At 44.6% G+C, this 17,821-nt stretch overlaps 1 protein-coding gene across 12 annotated transcripts in view; it reads left to right on the forward strand.

The window, feature by feature from the left end:
- Window positions 1-17,821, forward strand: part of ST3GAL6 (ST3 beta-galactoside alpha-2,3-sialyltransferase 6) — a 235,045-nt gene that overhangs the window by 161,196 nt on the left and 56,028 nt on the right. For all 12 annotated transcript variants that reach the window (XR_004539149.1, XM_033941153.1, XM_033941154.1 and 9 more), the window contains 2 exons: window positions 6,734-6,797; window positions 15,465-15,560. Coding sequence is in view for 11 of the 12 variants with exons in the window: in XM_033941153.1 (XP_033797044.1) it covers window positions 6,734-6,797; window positions 15,465-15,560 (160 nt within the window). In the remaining variant the exon portion in view is untranslated. The remainder of the gene's footprint in view (window positions 1-6,733; window positions 6,798-15,464; window positions 15,561-17,821) is intronic.

Consider the following 17,821-nt stretch of genomic DNA (forward strand, 5'->3'; position numbering starts at 1 on the left):
ATCTTGTCCATTAAAGATAGTAGGGGACTTCTATATACGTGGGAGGAGGAGATTCGACAACAATTTGTTAAATTCTATGAGACCCTCTATTCGCACCAGGCGTTGTCTGTCCAAGATAGAACTGACTTCTTCCACAATCTTGCATTGCCTCGACTACAGGCGGATCATTTAGAAATCCTGAATGCTCCAGTCACGCAGGGAGAAATCCAGGCTGGTATCAAAGCTTTAAAGCTCATGAAGGCGTCGGGTCTGGACAGGTTCGGCCCAGAATACTATAAGATCCTGGAGGATTTGATCCCCGCCCCGCTGGGGGATGCCTATAATGTGCTGCATTCGGAGAAGGAACTTGGACAACAAAATATGGCACATGTGGTTTTGTTGCCTAAACCTGGGAAGGACCCTTCTCAGATGGGATCGTACTGCCCCATTTCCCTGCTTAATCAAGATGCCAAACTCTTGGCTGCAATCTTGCCCACCGTTTGAATGCCTTTCTCCCACTGCTCATTCATGAAGACCAGGTGGGCTTTATTCCTGTTCGATACGCCTCCATGAACCTCACCAGGTCCTTGATGGCACTACATGCGAGGAAAGGGACTGGGAGTAAATCAGCTATAGTGGGTCTGGACATGGAGAAGGCCTTTGATAGTATATCCTTGCAATATCTTTTTTGGATCCTGTGGGAATTTGGACTGGTAGGCCGCATATATGACTGGATTTGTAGTCTCTTATCTTAGGCCACAAGCCCGCTTGCTGGTGAATGGGGGACTCATGGATCCATTCTCGCTAGGCAGGGGGACCAGACAGGGCTGTCCCCTGTCACCTCTCCTCTTTGTGCTGGCCATTGAACCCTTGGTGGTCAAACTTCGAGATGACCCCCAACTCCAGAGCATTAGGATCGGAGACAGGGAGAGTCGTATTAATCTTTTTGCTAACGACATCCTTCTCTATTTGGATAGACCCCCAGGTGGACTTGGATTGCGCACTAGGGGTGGTTCACTCCTTTGGCGGTATCTCTGGCCTGCGAGTAATTGTGCAAAGTCTGAGTTCTTGCGCTTGGAGTCCACTGCCAGAGGCCTGGCATTCGACTCTTTCTATACCCCCGGTCTGGGGGCCAATGAAGTACCTTGGGGTATATTTGAGTCCCAACTTCTCCCTCATGTATCAATATAATGTCCGCTGTCACATTGATCATATCAAGGAACATTGTAGCTGATGGAAGGAACTGCTGCTGGGACTGTGGGGCTGGGTGGCTTTGAAGCTCTTGTACCCGTTGCAGACTCTCCCTGTTTGGATTACCATGGGGGATGAGAAGGCCTTCCGCTCCATTATATCTACCTTTTATTTGGCACCACAAAAGAGCTCACATTAGCTACAACAAGCTAGTGTTGGATAGACCACGGGGCGGGTTGAATCTCCCTGATATCCGGCTTTATAATGTCGTGGCTTTATTTCGTTTTATCCATGAGGTGTGGACAGGTCATTTTCAGTACTCCCCAGGGTGGTGGCATGCTTTGTGGTGTGCCCCGCATTCTTTTTTGGCATTATATGCACTCCTCGGCGGTCCCGGGGTGATCACCTAAATTGTGTCTCCTGCAGCCACTTCAGTTAGCCTGGCGGTGGTGGCAGAGAAAGCAGCTGAAAACACCGGATGCGTTGGTGATGCTGCCTTTGTGTGGTAATCTTGCTTTCCTCCCGGGGATGGGCAGCTCCTGGTTCCGGGATTGGGAGCAGAGGGGGTGTACGACCTTGTGAGACATATGGGATGGAGGTGGAAAGGGAGTATTCCCAACCTTTGCCCAGCTTCGGCAGTGGTAGGATATGCCGACAAAACATTTTTGGGCATATCTTCGGGTTCGCCACTACTATACTTCCTTACAGCAGAAATGGGGAGACGCTTGGCTCTGTGGTCCCCTGGACGCCCAATTTTTCTTGATACCACCTGCCCTGAATAAACTTTCTATATGGTTTGACGGGAGGAGCTGGATTTTCTGGGTGATCAGCATGAGTTCCTTGCTTTGTTTGGCCATATTCAGGTCATGGGTAGCTCTACGGAAATGCAGGAGATGCAGTTTAAGATACTTCACAGGGCCTATATCTCTAGGAAATGAGGGGCTACTATGGGAGGGGGATCTATGTACTAAATGCCATCACTCTTCAGGGACTTTATTCATCACTTTCTGGAGTGCCCGTCCATGGCATTATGGTTGCATGTTCTTCCTTTTTTGGAATGCACCATTCCCTGGGATTATGGTATGCTCTTGCTGGGAGATCAGGGAGGACTGCTGAAGGCGGGTTTTTCCACCACTCAGAGGAAATTCATTTACATGCCAGTCCTGGTGGTGAAAAAACTGATTTTGCACCATTGGGTGTCTGATCAGGTAACCTCCTTTCCTCATTGGCTCAACAGGATTGCTCAAGTGGCTCGCTATGAACTACAATGTACTCCCAAGGGGGAGAGGGTGGACCATCAATGCTATGTGGGCCTGTGGAAGGCTGCCTTGTTATTTCCAGTGCTCAGATGGAGCAGTCCGACTATCCATCTTCTCCTGGGTTCTATAGGGCTGCTCCCTAGAGGATGATGGGGTGAGTGCCTGCATGTGTCGGGGGTGGGGGGGGGGAGTATGGGGTGTGCATGTTGTGATTTGGATGGTGTGCTTGAGTTTTGTGAGGGTGAATTGTGACTGGGGAGGATTTTCTATATTAAAATTGTTGATTGCGCCAGGATTGTATTTGGGATACCACAACTGATTTCCTATATATTGAATGTTTTGTATTTCTCCCACTGTTTGTAACTGCATAGTGCATTGTACCTCTGTACCGTTGGTTGCCTATGCGGCCTGTGTTGCAATCGCTAATAAACATATTTAAAAAAAAAAAAAAAAAAGGGTGGTAGTGACAGTTGTCTTCTTGATCTTATTAAGCTTGATTCCTGAGTACTTTGATCTAGAGGAAGAATCAGGAGTAAGGCCTTCATGAAAATGTAGGTGAAGACCTCTTTGAGACTCCAAAAGTTATATTTTGAATAGAAACATTGTGCTATTGAATTCTAGTTTCTGAACAATTATATCTTTCCCTGTCAGCAAGAAAACAATATGCTCTGTAAGACATTCATCTTTGCCCCAAAAAGCTGGCAAGCATCTGCTGACTATTACAACATTGGTTATGCCTTGGACTATTACAGCATTGATTATGCCTGCTGACTATTACAACATTGGTAACAGCCTTAGATACTTTAGAACTTTCCAGAAGACAACGAACCCAAAACAAGAATAGGAAGATAAGCCCAGGTGCCATTACTGTAGGATAAGATGTCCTTCAAAAAGTTATCTGAACTACTAACAAAGGACAATGAAGCTCAAGAGGGGAGGGGGGCCTGCTCTCAGAAATTATTGAACTTGGTATTAAGAATGCATTGTCAGGGAAAATAGAGGGGTCAGTTTTGACACTAGATGACGACATGCTTCAGTATGGCTCTGAGATAAATATGCAGACTATACAATCAGTAGATATGATAAATGTGTCAACCCAATAGAAAATGAGTATGTAATCTGTAACCAGGCTAGGCTACTAAACCAGATGGCTTAATTTTAGGATGGATCCATAAACAGAAGGTTACCACTCTGTATGTATCCATTGGATCAATGTGCTGTACTTTGTTGTTCCATGAAAAGCTGACTTTTATCTATTGCTAATAAACCTGAATTATATACAATAATTGGGTTGTTGCGAGGTCAATATTATGAGAAGGTTAGCAGCACCTTCTCAGATCACCTCTCTCTAATATTTATATGACTACCCTGAAATTGTTCAAACTATCTCCCCTCAAATTTCTGTATACTTATGGAGATGACATCTTTGTTCTCCTTGAGGTAGACTCGAATATTTCTAACCTATCCACAAACATAATCAAATGTATAATGAAACTTCAATCGTGGGCCCTCTCTGTTCAAATGAAGTAAAATGAGACAAAAACAAAACTGTTATGGCTTGGCCCAAAGTTAGACCATCTTCCTTCTTATTATTACTATCAGGGACATCCTTGCAGATTGACTTTTCAAGTAAAGTTCTGGTCTTCATTATTTCATCACTTTCATTTAATGAACACATTAATTCTCTGGTTTAAAAAAATACTTCTTTAGCCTTCACATGCTGAGAAAAATTAGGTCTTGTTTCCATCAACAACATTTTGCTGTTATTGTGCAATCAATTATTCTCTCGCGGTTGGATTACTGTAATTCTATCTATTTGTATGACCAAAAATAGTCTTCAAAGACTCCAGTTGATTCAAAATACTGCAGCCAGGTTGATTTTCAGTAAAAGCAAATTCTAACACGTATCTCCACTTTTGATTAAACTTCACTGGCTTCCAATAATCTCTAGGGTTTACTTTAACGGCCTCTTTTACAAAGCCTCGCTAACGACCCCAAAGCCCATAGAGATTTAAAGGGCTTCGGGGCTGTTGCCACGTAGCAGTCGCTAGTGCAGCTTTGTAAAAGAGGCCGTAAATGTGCCTATTTAACATTTAAGGTCTTGTTTAGCATCTGTACTTTACTAATCCCTTTCTCATGGAATTCAAACAGACTTGGTATAACCAGAAGCACAAACTTTCCTTCCCTTCACTGAAAGGCATCACCTCTACTGGCAAACTGGGGAAATCTTTATTTTTCAAAATAACTGATTTATGGAATAGTATTCCCTTAGAGCAGTGATTCCCAACCCTGTCCTGGAGGAACACCAGGCCAATCGGGTTTTCAGGCTAGCCCTAATGAATATGCATGAGAGAGATTCGCATATGATGGAAGTGATAGGCATGCAAATTTGCTTCATGCATATTCATTAGGGCTAGCCTGAAAACCCAATTGGCCTGGTGTTCCTCCAGGACAGGGTTGGGAACCACTGCCTTAGAGTTGCGAGACCTGGGCTTTCTTCAAATATTTTGCAAACATCTGAAAACTTGGCTATTTTCAGAATTGTAAATTCTGTCTTTTCCTCTTATATTTATTATTTTTAATCTTACTGTAATTCGAGTCGAGCTCTATTTGCATAGAGAAGACATAGTCTATAAACAGAGGGTAGTGATCAATGGAGATCGCTCTGAAGAAAGAGATGTTACCAGCAGTGTGCCTTAAGGTTCTTGTTCTTGGGCCTGTTCTTTTTAACATTTTTATAAGTGATACTGCTGAAGGGCTGTTGGGTAAGATTTGCCTCTTTACGAATGATACCAAAATCTGAAATAGAGTAGACACCCCGGATGGTATGAATAATATAAGAAAGACCTAGGACTCCTTTTACTAAGGTGCGCTAGCATTTTTAGCACGCGCTGCCCCCCACGCTACGTGCCAAAAATTAACGCCAGCTCAATGGTGGCGTTAGCATCTAGTGCGTGTGGTAATTCAGCGAGCGCTAAAACCGCTACCACAGCTTAGTAAAAGGAGCCCCTAGTAAAACTTGAAGAATGGACTGAAATTTGGCAGCTAAAATTTAATGCTAAGAAATGCAAGGTCATGCATTTGGGCTGTAAAAACCTGAAGGAATGGTACAGTTTAGGGGGGTGAAGAACTTATGTGCACAACACAAGAATAGAACTTGGGTGTGATTGTATGTGATGGTCTTAATATGACCAAACGGGTTAAAAAGGTGATGGCGAAAGCTAAAAGGATGCTAGATTGCATTGGGAGATTGTATGGCTAGTAGGAAAAAGGAGGTATTGATGCCCCTGTTTATGACTGGTGAGACCTTATTTAGGTCTGGAGAACACATCTTCAAAAAGGTATAAAAAGAATGGAGTTGGTCTAGAGGAAGTTGGTGTGTGGTCTTCATCATAAGGCTTATGAGGACAGACTTAAAGATTTCAATATGTATATTTTAGAGAAAATATACCAACGTGAGCTAATAGAAATAAGAGGTTGTACAACTGTACTTTAGAGAAAAGGCAGGCGATATGATAGAGACATTTAAATACCTATGTGGTGTAAATATGCATGCATTTGAAAGGAAACTCTGGAATGAGAGGGCATAGGATGAAGTTAAGAGGTGATAGGCTCAGGAGTAATCTAAGGCCAGCTTGCATTTGTTTCTTTGGAGCTTGGGGGCTGTCCTTGCTTAACCAGAAGGTGAGGAAAAAGCGGGGACGGCTCCAAGCTTCAAAGAAACAAATGCACGCTGACTAATAGGTACCACCAAGAATCAACTTTTCAGCTGCAGACCAGAGTCTGATGTTCTCTACGCAGGCAAAGCTAAAGAAACGTTCCAAGCACAAAGAAAACCCTGAAATGGGATGAAAAAATGAAGAAAATAAGATCTTGTAAATCTTCAGACTGCCAGTCAGACATGGTGTCTGACCATACCTCCACCCCCACGGACCGATGGACTCACTGAGTGAAAGGGAGAGGTAAAATCGCAGCCAGCAACCTGCGATACACCACTGAGCCTCCAAAGGATGCCTAACAGCCTGCGCTCAAACCCCTGATAACTAGATGGTGAAGAAAATCAGGGTTTCAAGTGCAGTCTGTTAGGCGTCCTTTGGAGGCTCAGTGGTGTCTCGCAAGTTGCCAGCTGCAATTTTGCCTCTCCTTTTCCCTCAGTGCGTCCATCGGTCCGTGGGGGTGGAGGTACGGTCAGGCACCATGTCTGACTGGCAGTCCGAAGATCAATTTTATTTGATATGCTTTGGTTTATGCAGAGATCCATTCTTAATTCCTTTTAAACTTGTATTATTTTTCTTGTTTCACAGAAAGATTTTTTAAAGCAGCCCTTTCAAGATTAGAAAGCTGTCATCTCCCGTGGGAGGTTGAGAAGTGAGTTAATGTTTGTTGATTTTCTGTGATGGCTTTCTGAATAGTTTTAGAATTTCTTATAACTTTAAAACCACTTACATATAAATGCATTCTCATTATTTGCATACCATAGGTTCAAAATTTAATTATAGTAATTTTGTTCTTATATACTTGTTCACGGTGAGGGTTTGTCAAAATGTGCAAAGGAAAGGTTTGTATGATTTTATGAATCTCTCATGAACCCTAATGTGATTGCATCAGGCACCTTATTTTGATATAAAGCTTTCATGAAAAGAGGTGTTATGTAAAGCAGAAATGACTAAGGGCCTGTTTTACAAAGCCGCGCAGCAACAGCCCTGAAGCCCTTTAAATCTCTATGGGCTTCGGGGCCGTTACTGCGCTGCAGCCGCTAGCGCGGCTTTGTAAAACAGGCCCTAAGAGTTGACATTTATTTCCTGGGTGTTAATGCATGTTGAACAAATTTCCCAAGACTTTTAAATCAACATACAGAAAATTCCCAACTTGGCCTATCATTGATATAGTAAATTTTCTAAGTTTAATAGAGGACAGATGTGTTTTGGAGATTTTTAGGGATTTGAAAGATCCTTGTTAAGAACATAAGAATTGCCACTGCTGGGTCAGACCAGCGGTCCATCGCGCCCAGCAGTCCGCTCACGCAGCAGCCCCCAGGTCATAGACCTGTGCCCTAAACGAGACCAGCCCTACCTGCGTTCGTTCTGGTTCAGCAAAACTTGTCCAAACTTGTCTTGAATCCCTGGAGAGTGTTTTCCTCTATAACAGACTCCGAAAGAGCATTCCAGTTCTCTATCACTCTCTGGGTGAAGAACTTCCTTACGTTTGTACGGAATCTATTCCCTTTTAACTTTACAGAGTGCCCTCTCGTTCTCTCTACCTTGGAGAGGGTGAACAACCTGCCTTTATCTACTGAATCTAATCCCTTCATTATCTTGAATGTTTCGATCATGTCCCCTCTCAGTCTCCTCTTTTCAAGGGAGAATAGGCCCAGCTTCTCTAATCTCTCACTGTACGGCAACTCCTCCAGCCCCTTAACCATTTTAGTCGCTCATCTCTTGACCCATTCTAGTAGTGCTGTGTCCTTCTTTATGTACGGTGACCAATGCTGGACGCAGTATTCCAGGTGAGGGCGTACCATGGCCCGGTACAGTGGCATGATAACCTTCTCCGATCTGTTCATGATTCCCTTCTTAATCATTCTTAGCATTCTTTTCGCCGCCGCCGCACATTATGCAGACGGCTTCATCGATTTGTCGACCAGTACTCCCATGTCCCTTTCCTGGGGGGTCTCTCCAAGTACCGCCCCGAATATCCTGTATTCATGCATGGGATTTTTGATACCAACATGCATTACCTTACACTTATCCATGTTGAACCTCATTTTCCATGTTGCTGCCCATTTCTCGAGCATAGTTATGTCGCATTGCAGATCTTCACAGTCCCCCTGCGTCTTCACTACTCTGAATAACTTCATATCGTCCGCAAATTTAATCACCTCACTCATCGTGCCTATTTCCAGATCATATATGAATATTTTGAAGAGCACAGATCCAAGCACTGAGCCCTGCGGCACCCCGCTGGTGACATTCTTCCAGTCCGAGTATTGTCCATTTACCCCCACTCTCTGTTTCCTATCCGCTAGCCAGTTTTTAATCCACGTGAGTATTTTACCCTCTATTCCATGGCTCTCAATTTTCCGAAGAAGTTGTTCATGCGGAACCTTGTCAAACGCCTTCTGAAAATCCAGATATATAATGTCGACCGGGTCACCCTTGTCTGTCTGCCTGTTGACTCCCTCGAAGAAGTGCAGCAGGTTTGTCAAGCAAGATCGTCCTTTGCTGAAGCTGTGCTGACTTGTCCTCATCAGATTGTGTCCGTCAAGGTGATCAATGATGCTGTCTTTTATCAGCGCCTCTACCATCTTTCCCGGTACCGAGGTCAGACTGGTAACTGGATAATATACAGCAGTGATTAATTGCTGCTGCTAAAAGTTTATGTTAAAACAGAATTTCAGGGCAGATAAGGTTCTCGAGGTCTATTTAATATGTCCAACTCCATTTGTTACATTGCCATAGATTCCTTATGATGATCCCTTTCCTCTTAATTAGGAGTCCTCTGTATTTGTTGCATATTTTCACTGTTCTGCATCACCTTTCATGGGAACCTATTCTATGTATCCAGCATCTTTTTTTTAATGCCTTGCTACTCTTCTATCTTTTCTCCCAGTTACTATGATTTTTCCTCACTTAGATTTGGCTTCATCCCTTGCCTCCTTAGTTACTGATTATAGCCTAAGTACCACTATAGTTTTTCAACTTGTATGACTCAAACTTTGAATGACAGGACAATAATTGTAATACCTACACTTCTACTAATTATTAAGCTATCCCTTCTAAAAGCTGCCCTGTCCTCCAGGTGGCATATATGTGCTACATACCTTCTACACCAGGGACATTGCATGCTCCATTCAGTAGGAACTCTCTCTTTTGTATACCCAACAGTCCAGGGTACACATAATTGCACTGTCAAAATGTTATGTACTAATGGTAATGTTTGAATCTGTAGTGCTGTAATTCCAAAACATGAAATGGGTTCTTTGAATTAGAGAGGATTCGTATGCATTGCTGCAGCTACTTCTGGTTTCATACACCCATCTGCCTCCTTCGTACAGTGATTTACACTTGCAGACTCACATCACATTCAGATCTGAGTTACATCCTACAATGTTACTCTGTGAAGACTCATATTTTGCTCATGCCTTTTTATTGGTAGCTCTAGCAAGTTATATTCCAGTACAGTTGTTTTATCCCAGGACAAGCAGGCAGCATATTCTTGACTGATGGGTGACGGCACCGACGGAGCCCCGGTACGGACAATTTTAGAGTGATTGCACTCTAAGAACTTGGAAAGTTCTGGCATGCCGCACCGCGCACGCGCGAGTGCCTTCCCGCCCGACAGAGGCGCGCGGTCCCCAGTTTCTTAGTTTCCGCGGAGCTAAGAAGACGCGTTTTTCAACGGCTGTTGAAAAAAAATTTTTCTCTTGCCTTCCCGCTCGCGTAAACCTTTTTGGCTCTATTGCCTTTTTTCTTTTATTTCATTTCTGTAAAAAAAAAAAAACTTGTCTTTTTTTCTTCATTTTTGGTTTTTCCCCGGCGGGGCCTTCTGCCACCATCGAGGCCTCGGCCTTCGATTTGGCTGAAGCCGTTTTTCCTTTCATGCCCCCTCAGCCAGGGTTTAAAAAGTGCCAGCGGTGTGCTCGGCCTATTTCTATCACGGACCCACACAACTGGTGCCTACAGTGTTTGGGTCCTGAACATCAGGTTTCCACCTGCACCCGCTGTGCCACGTTAAAAAGCGTACTCTAAAAAATCGCCAGATACAACAGCGATTACTGTTCGGTGCCGAGATGTCCGATCCCGTTCCATCGACTCCGGCTTCGGCACCAGTTCAGTCGGCACCCTCTTCTTTGACGCCGCACGACACCGCACCGGCGTCCCAGCATTCAGGTAAGCCGGTTAAGAAGCCTTCCCCGCTGGAGCGTCCTCCGGTCTCGAGTGCAGTGAGCCCAATCCTGCCGACTGTGAGGCGCCAGCGGAAGCGCTCCGCCCCTATCGAGGTGAGTCCCTCGACATCGGGCTCCTCATCTCCGGGGCGTCGAGCGGCACCACAGGTACCGCAGAAGAAAAAGGCGGTACCGGTGCCAACCCTTGATGACCGTATTGCGGCCATTCTTCAGCTGCAGCTGAAGGAGCAGTTACAACAGCTCCTTCCAGCTATCCTGGCACCGAACCTTCCGGTGCCGGTCCGCACTGAGCCGGTACCGATAGTGGAACAGCCTGTGCTATCTACATCCACTCCCTCGGTACCGCTTCATTCGACCTCATCGGTATCGATGCCAGTCCTCGCACCGGAGCCGAGAGCTCAACATCAGTCGGTGCAGACTTCGGCACCGGTACCACCGATTACATCGCCTGGCTCGGTATCGATGAGGTCGGGTAAGTCGGTGCGCAAAACCCGACATGTAGAACCATCTACTCCAGAGTCTCGGGACCGTTCCCCCCATGTCAGGGATCCTGATCTGTGGGGAGATTCAGAGGAACCCTTTCTCTCTGAAGGGGAATGTTCCTCAGATGAGGAGGATTCGGCTGTACCTGACCCGTCCTCTAGACATGACACTTCATCTTTCTCGAGTTTTTTTAAAGATATGTGTGAATCTTTATCTATTCCTTTGGAGGCTGAGTCCAAAAAGTCTAAAGCTTTTTTGGATGCCCTTGACTTTGACCAACCTCCAAAGGAATTTTTGAAGCTCCCTCTTCACGACATCTTGAGGGAGACTTTCTACAAGAATTTGGAGACTCCCTTAACGGTTCCAGGGGCCCCACGTAAATTAGACTCTTTATACAAAGTAATTCCCATTCCTGGGTTCGACAAACCTCAACTTCCACACGAATCCTTACTTGTCGAATCTACCCTTAAAAAATCCTCAGGAGCCAGTGTATATGCTTCTGTACCTCCTGGCAGAGAAGGTAAAGCCATGGATAAATTTGGTAAGAGGCTCTACCAAAATGCAATGTTGGCAAATAGAGCTGGTAATTATGCCTTTCATTTTTCTTTCTACCTTAAACATCTCCTTACCACCATGGCTTCATTTGAGAAGTACCTTCCCCAACGAAAACAACAATCCTTTCACCATTGCTTGTCGTCTCTGTTTCAACTGCGTAAGTTCATGGTTAGATCCATCTACGACACCTTCGAACTTACATCCAGAGCGACAGCAATGTCTGTGGCAATGCGTCGCCTGACCTGGCTTCGGGTATCCGAGCTTGATGTTAATCATCAAGATCGGTTAGCCAATGCCCCGTGCCTAGGGGATGAGCTTTTTGGGGAATCCATGGACTCGACTACTCAAAAGCTCTCTGCTCATGAGACACGCTGGGATACCCTGCTTAAGAATAAGAAAAAGCCTACCCCAGCAAGGCCTTTTAGGCAACAATCAGCCTATCAACGCCGTTTCACAGCTCGCTCATTGCCAGCAACAGCTCAGCAACCCAGGCGTCAGCGGCAGCAACAACGTCAGCCTTCCAGACAACAGCAGCAACAGCAGCCTGTGAAGCCACCTCCACAGCAGAAGACACAGCCCTTTTGACTTACTTCTCCAAAGTATAGCCAGTACCCCTATATCTGCTCTTCTGCCTCAACCCATAGGAGGTCGTCTTTCTCTGTTCCTCAGCCGGTGGGAAGTTATCACTTCGGACCAATGGGTCCTCAACATCATCCGCCACGGCTACTCTCTCAACTTTCAGACTCTTCCGCCCCAAAATCTGCCAAAAGAGTCTGCTTTGAACAATCCTCAATCTGCCCTCCTTATTCAAGAAGTTCAATCCCTCCTCCTTCTGAACGCTATAGAGGAAGTTCCTCTAGATCAAAAGGGGCAGGGATTCTACTCCCGTTATTTTCTAGTCCCCAAAAAAACAGGAGATCTCAGACCAATCTTAGATCTTCGCGATCTCAACAAATGTCTGAAAAAGGAAAAATTCAAGATGCTTTCCTTAGCCATTCTTTATCCTCTTCTCAATCAAGACGACTGGCTATGCTCCCTCGATCTCAAAGAGGCATACACTCACATACCGATCAATATAACCTCCAGACAGTATCTCCGCTTCATGATAAATCATTGTCATTACCAATTCAAGGTGCTGCCCTTCGGTCTTGCTTCCTCTCCAAGAGTGCTCACCAAATGTCTCATTGTGGTAGCTGCTTTTCTACGCTCTCACCACTTTCAGGTATTCCCTTACCTGGACGACTGGTTAGTCAAGGCCTCATCCGCTCAAGCAGTTCTCCTGGCCACCAACCAAACCATCCTATTTCTACGAATACTGGGATTCGAGATCAATCTACCCAAGTCTCATCTCATCCCCACTCAGAGACTTCAATTCATTGGAGCGATACTGGACACACTCCTCATGAGAGCATTCTTACCATCCAACCGTCTTCAGACCCTTCAGTCTCTGTGTCAGCAGGTGCTTCCACAACATTCCATCTCTGCCAAACAAATGATGATACTCTTGGGTCACATGGCATCCACAGTCCATATCACACCCCTCGCACGTCTTCACCTGCGCACTCCTCAATGGACCCTTGCTACTCAGTGGTCCCAAGCGACGGATCCTTGCTCACGACACATATCTGTGACATCATCTCTTCGTCAGTCTCTACAATGGTGGTTGGTATCCTCAAATCTATCCAGAGGTCTTCTGTTCCATCAACCTCCTCATCAACTGGTCATCACCACCGACGCCTCCCCTTATGCATGGGGAGCTCATTTGAACGAGTTCCAGACTCAAGGTCTTTGGACAGCCCAGGAAAAGAAACATCACATCAATTTCCTGGAACTCAGAGCGATGTTTTATGCCCTCAAGGCCTTCCAACATCTTCTCTTTCCTCAGGTCCTTCTGCTGTGCACAGACAATCAAGTGGCCATGTACTACATCAACAAACAGGGGGGGACAGGCTCTCGCCTCTTGTGCCAGGAAGCTCAGAAGATCTGGACTTGGGCCATAGATCACCATCTCTTCCTGAAAGCTATCTACATTCAAGGAGAACAGAATTCCTTAGCGGACAAGCTCAGCAGAATTCTTCAGCCTCACGAGTGGACACTCGATCCTGTAACTCTACAGTCTGTCTTCGCTCAATGGGGCACTCCTCAGATAGACCTCTTTGCAGCCCCTCACAATCACCAGCTGCCCCTATTCTGCTCCAGACTCTACTCTCCTCACCGTCTGGCAGCGGATGCTTTTCTCCTCGACTGGTCCAATCTGTTCCTATACGCTTTCCCTCCTCTGCCTCTCATATTGAGAACCTTGTTCAAGCTCAAGAGGGAACGAGCCACCATGATTCTGATTGCTCCGAGGTGGCCCAGGCAACATTGGTTCTCCCTTCTACTTCAACTCAGTTCCAGGGAACCTTTTCTTCTTCCTCTGTTTCCTTCTCTGCTTACACAGCATCAGGAGACCCTTCTACATCCCAACCTCCAGTCTCTGCACCTGACAGCTTGGTATCTCTCGGGCTGACCTCTCATGATACTCTTTTGTCTCAGCCGGTTCGTTCCATTCTAGATGCCTCCAGGAAACCAGCCACTCTGCAATGTTACCATCAGAAGTGGACAAGATTTTCTTCCTGGTGTCTTCTTCATCATCTTGATCCCACTTCACTGGCAGTGGAAACGTTGTTGGATTATTTGCTTTCTTTATCTGACTCTGGCCTTAAGTCTTCTTCCATCAGAGTCCACCTCAGTGCCATTGCTGCTTTTCATGAGCCGGTCCATGGAAAACTTCTCTCAGCTCATCCCCTGGTGTCCAGGTTCATGTGGGGTCTTTTTAATGTGAAACCGCCTCTTAAAGCCCCTCCTGTTATCTGGGATCTCAATGTGGTTCTTTCCGCCTTAATGAAGCCTCCATTTGAACCTTTGGCTACCGCTCCTTTCAAGTTTCTCACTTGGAAGGTACTTTTCCTTATTGCTCTTACCTCTGCCAGGAGGGTCAGTGAGCTTCATGCACTGGTTGCAGATCCACCTTTTACGGTTTTTCACCATGACAAGGTGGGTTCTGCGTACACATCCAAAGTTTCTCCCTAAGGTTGTCTCTGAATTCCATCTCAACCAATCCATTGTTCTGCCTGTTTTTTTTCCAAAACCTCATTCTCATTCTGGGGAACAAGCTCTACATACTTTGGATTGTAAAAGGGCTCTAGCGTACTATCTAGAGCGTACGAAACCCCACAGATCAGTTCCCCAACTCTTTCTGTCCTTTGATCCGAATAAATTGGGACGTCCTGTTTCTAAGCGTACGTTGTCTAATTGGCTTGCAGCGTGCATTTCATTCTGTTATGCTCAGACCGGACTGACACTGGAAGGTTCTGTCACGGCCCATAGAGTCCGAGCAATGGCAGCATCTGTAGCTTTCCTCCGGTCCACTCCTATTGAGGAAATCTGCAAGGCTGCTACTTGGTCCTCAGTTCATACTTTTACATCTCATTATTGTCTGGATGCATTCTCTAGACGGGATGGACACTTCGGCCAATCTGTTTTGCAAAATTTGTTTTCCTAATGGCCAACCTTCCCTCCATCCCTCTTTTTGTTAGCTTGGAGGTCACCCATCAGTCAAGAATATGCTGCCTGCTTGTCCTGGGATAAAGCACAGTTACTTACCGTAACAGGTGTTATCCAGGGACAGCAGGCAGATATTCTTGCGTCCCTCCCACCTCCTCGGGTTGGCTTCTTAGCTGGCTTATCATAACTGGGGACCGCGCGCCTCTGTCGGGCGGGAAGGCACTCGCGCGTGCGCGGTGCGGCATACCAGAACTTTCCAAGTTCTTAGAGTGCAATCACTCTAAAATTGTCCGTACCGGGGCTCCGTCGGTGCCGTCACCCATCAGTCAAGAATATCTGCCTGCTGTCCCTGGATAACACCTGTTACGGTAAGTAACTGTGCTATTTCTGTATCCCCAGAAAGTTTACAAGTAAATTCAAGCCTGGCAAATATCTGATAGATGGTTCAATCTGCAATATTTATCATTGTTTATCTGATAGGTGGTTCAATCTAACATAATGAAATGTTTGTAAAAAGAATTGTCATTTTCTTTCACTTCTGACAGGGTTCCCTGTAAGAGGTGCATTGTCGTTGGGAATGGAGGAATTCTACGAAACAAGACATTAGGGCAAAAAATTGACTCTTATGATATAATTATCAGGTAAATTGCTTCTCTTTGAAGTGTGTATAAATTTCAGGTCAGCAGCTGACCTGGATATTTAATGTCAGGTGCCCACTCATGACCTGGCATTGAATAGCAGGATCTAACTTAGCCAGTAACAGCATTTAAAAAAAATATTGAGTGACATTGGCTGAATATTAACTCACTAAAGAATCAATCCATTCCTTGTTACTTCCAAAAAGGGATATGGAGTGATTTTCTGAAGTCTACCTAGCTAATAATGGTTTATGGACTTTTCAGGAACTTACCTAAATATTGTTAAACCCAGCTATGTTTAACTGCTTGCAACACATCTTCTGGCAAAAGATTTCACAGCGTGTGTATTGAATTAAAAAAAATACGTACTTCCTTTGATTATTTTTAAAAGTGATATTGTATCCTAAGGGGTTATAAATAATGTTTAAAAATTACCTGGCTAGGAGCTAGACTGGTGGGTAGGCACTGTGGTTGGTGTTGCCATTTTACCAGAGATACCTGAGTTCAGGAAAGGCAGAAGGGAAAGTCCTTGGACGGCTTGGATCTTCCGGAGCTGGTCCTAGCATGTTTTAGAATGGCTGATGGGCAGGGCACATTGAGATCACAGAGAAAATGTGGCCAAAGTGGCTGTTTTAGCAGGAAAGACCTGTTGCTCCGGAGTAGGCTGCAAATTAAGTCAGGGTCTCGATTTTGAGGGTTCCCAGTGAGCATATCACAGGAGCTCATGCCTGAATTCCAGCAACAGAGGAGTTGCAGCCAGATTGAAAGAATAGCAAAGGGAGTTAGAATATCAACCATAGAGCCAGGTGTAAAGGATTTTAGTGGGGAATAATTATTTATATTGTAATTTGCATATTTTGTTCATGCCATTTTAAATTGTTTTAATTAATTTTAAAATAGTAGTTGGGACCAGGAGGAGAGGGGTTCTTTAGAGTGAGGTTGAGGTAACTTTTGAGTTTAGAAAAATTTTATTGCTTGTTAAAAATCACATTATTGTGACTGGGTTTTTAAGTTAGAACACAGGTTAGGGAGAAAAGATGTTAGGGTTTGCAGTGATTTTTGAGACTTACTACTAGAATTTTGGGTGCCATTTCTGGTGTGGGAAAAGTTGCAAAACTTTAACCTAGATTAAGATGGTTATTTGGGGGAAAAGGGTTAGCAAATATGAAAAATAAATTCTTGAAGAAGACAGGGAAAAGCAGCTGGAAAGCACATGGGCCCCACCACAAAGAAGGGGGAAGAAATGTTCAAGAAAGAAACTAAAACAAGTGTTGCTTCTTTTCAGAGAAATTACAGAAGGACTAAGAAAAAAGGAACAAGTATGAGAGAGGAAGGGAGAAAAGGGGGACAGAAAGAAAAGAAAGATATAGGGGGAATTCATCAAGGGGCACTAACCACATTAGCATGCGAAACACTGATACTCATTATATTCCTATGGATGTATTAGAGTGTAGTAATTAATCTTTTCTTTGCACCCAATCTTAAAATCAGCCCCTATTTTTTTGCATAGAAAAACTTCAGAAACACAAAATCAGAGCTCTTTTTCTTTCTTAAATCATTCACATGCCCATCCAACATGTATTCTTATTTCAAAGAATTGTTTCATGGGTATTTTTTCAGGCAAAAATCATATCATTCCCACACCATTTCTGTCATTGTGGATGTTTTTTTGTTTGTTTACATAATATGTTGCACTCACTAGAAGGTTTTTATACTTTTGGTTAAATGATCTACCATTCGTTATTGGCATACCTATAATCAAGCAAATGCATTTTTAGCTGAGTCAATTCTTTATTCATTCTGTACTCCTGTTAGTGTAAGTGAGCGCCGTCCAATTTTTGTTTTTGACAAAATGACAGAAAAAGTTGAACAATGCTACTGCATTAAATTTGGTGTAAAGCTTGGCAATTCCCAAGTGGAAACAATCTGCAAGATTCAACAGTCCTTCGGGGACAAAGCAATGGGTACCACACAGATAGAGTGGTACAACCGCTTCAGAAGTGGCCACACATCAGTGGAGAGTGAAGCACGTTCTGGTAGGCCCTCGCCATCCAGAAATGAGATCGTCATTGACCAAGTGAGGACCCTGGTGATGCAGGATCATCGAATCACCAAGGGATACTACCAAGAGGTTCTGTGTCACCTTCGTAACGCTATGAGACACAAACGACCGGACCTGTGGGCAGCGGGCAATTGGCAGCTCCTTCAAGATAACTCACCTGCCCATTCTTCATATTTGATATGGAGTTTCCTTGCCAAACACA

Source organism: Geotrypetes seraphini, chromosome 4, assembly GCF_902459505.1.
Source record: "Geotrypetes seraphini chromosome 4, aGeoSer1.1, whole genome shotgun sequence".
Classification (NCBI taxonomy): Eukaryota; Metazoa; Chordata; class Amphibia; order Gymnophiona; family Dermophiidae; genus Geotrypetes; species Geotrypetes seraphini.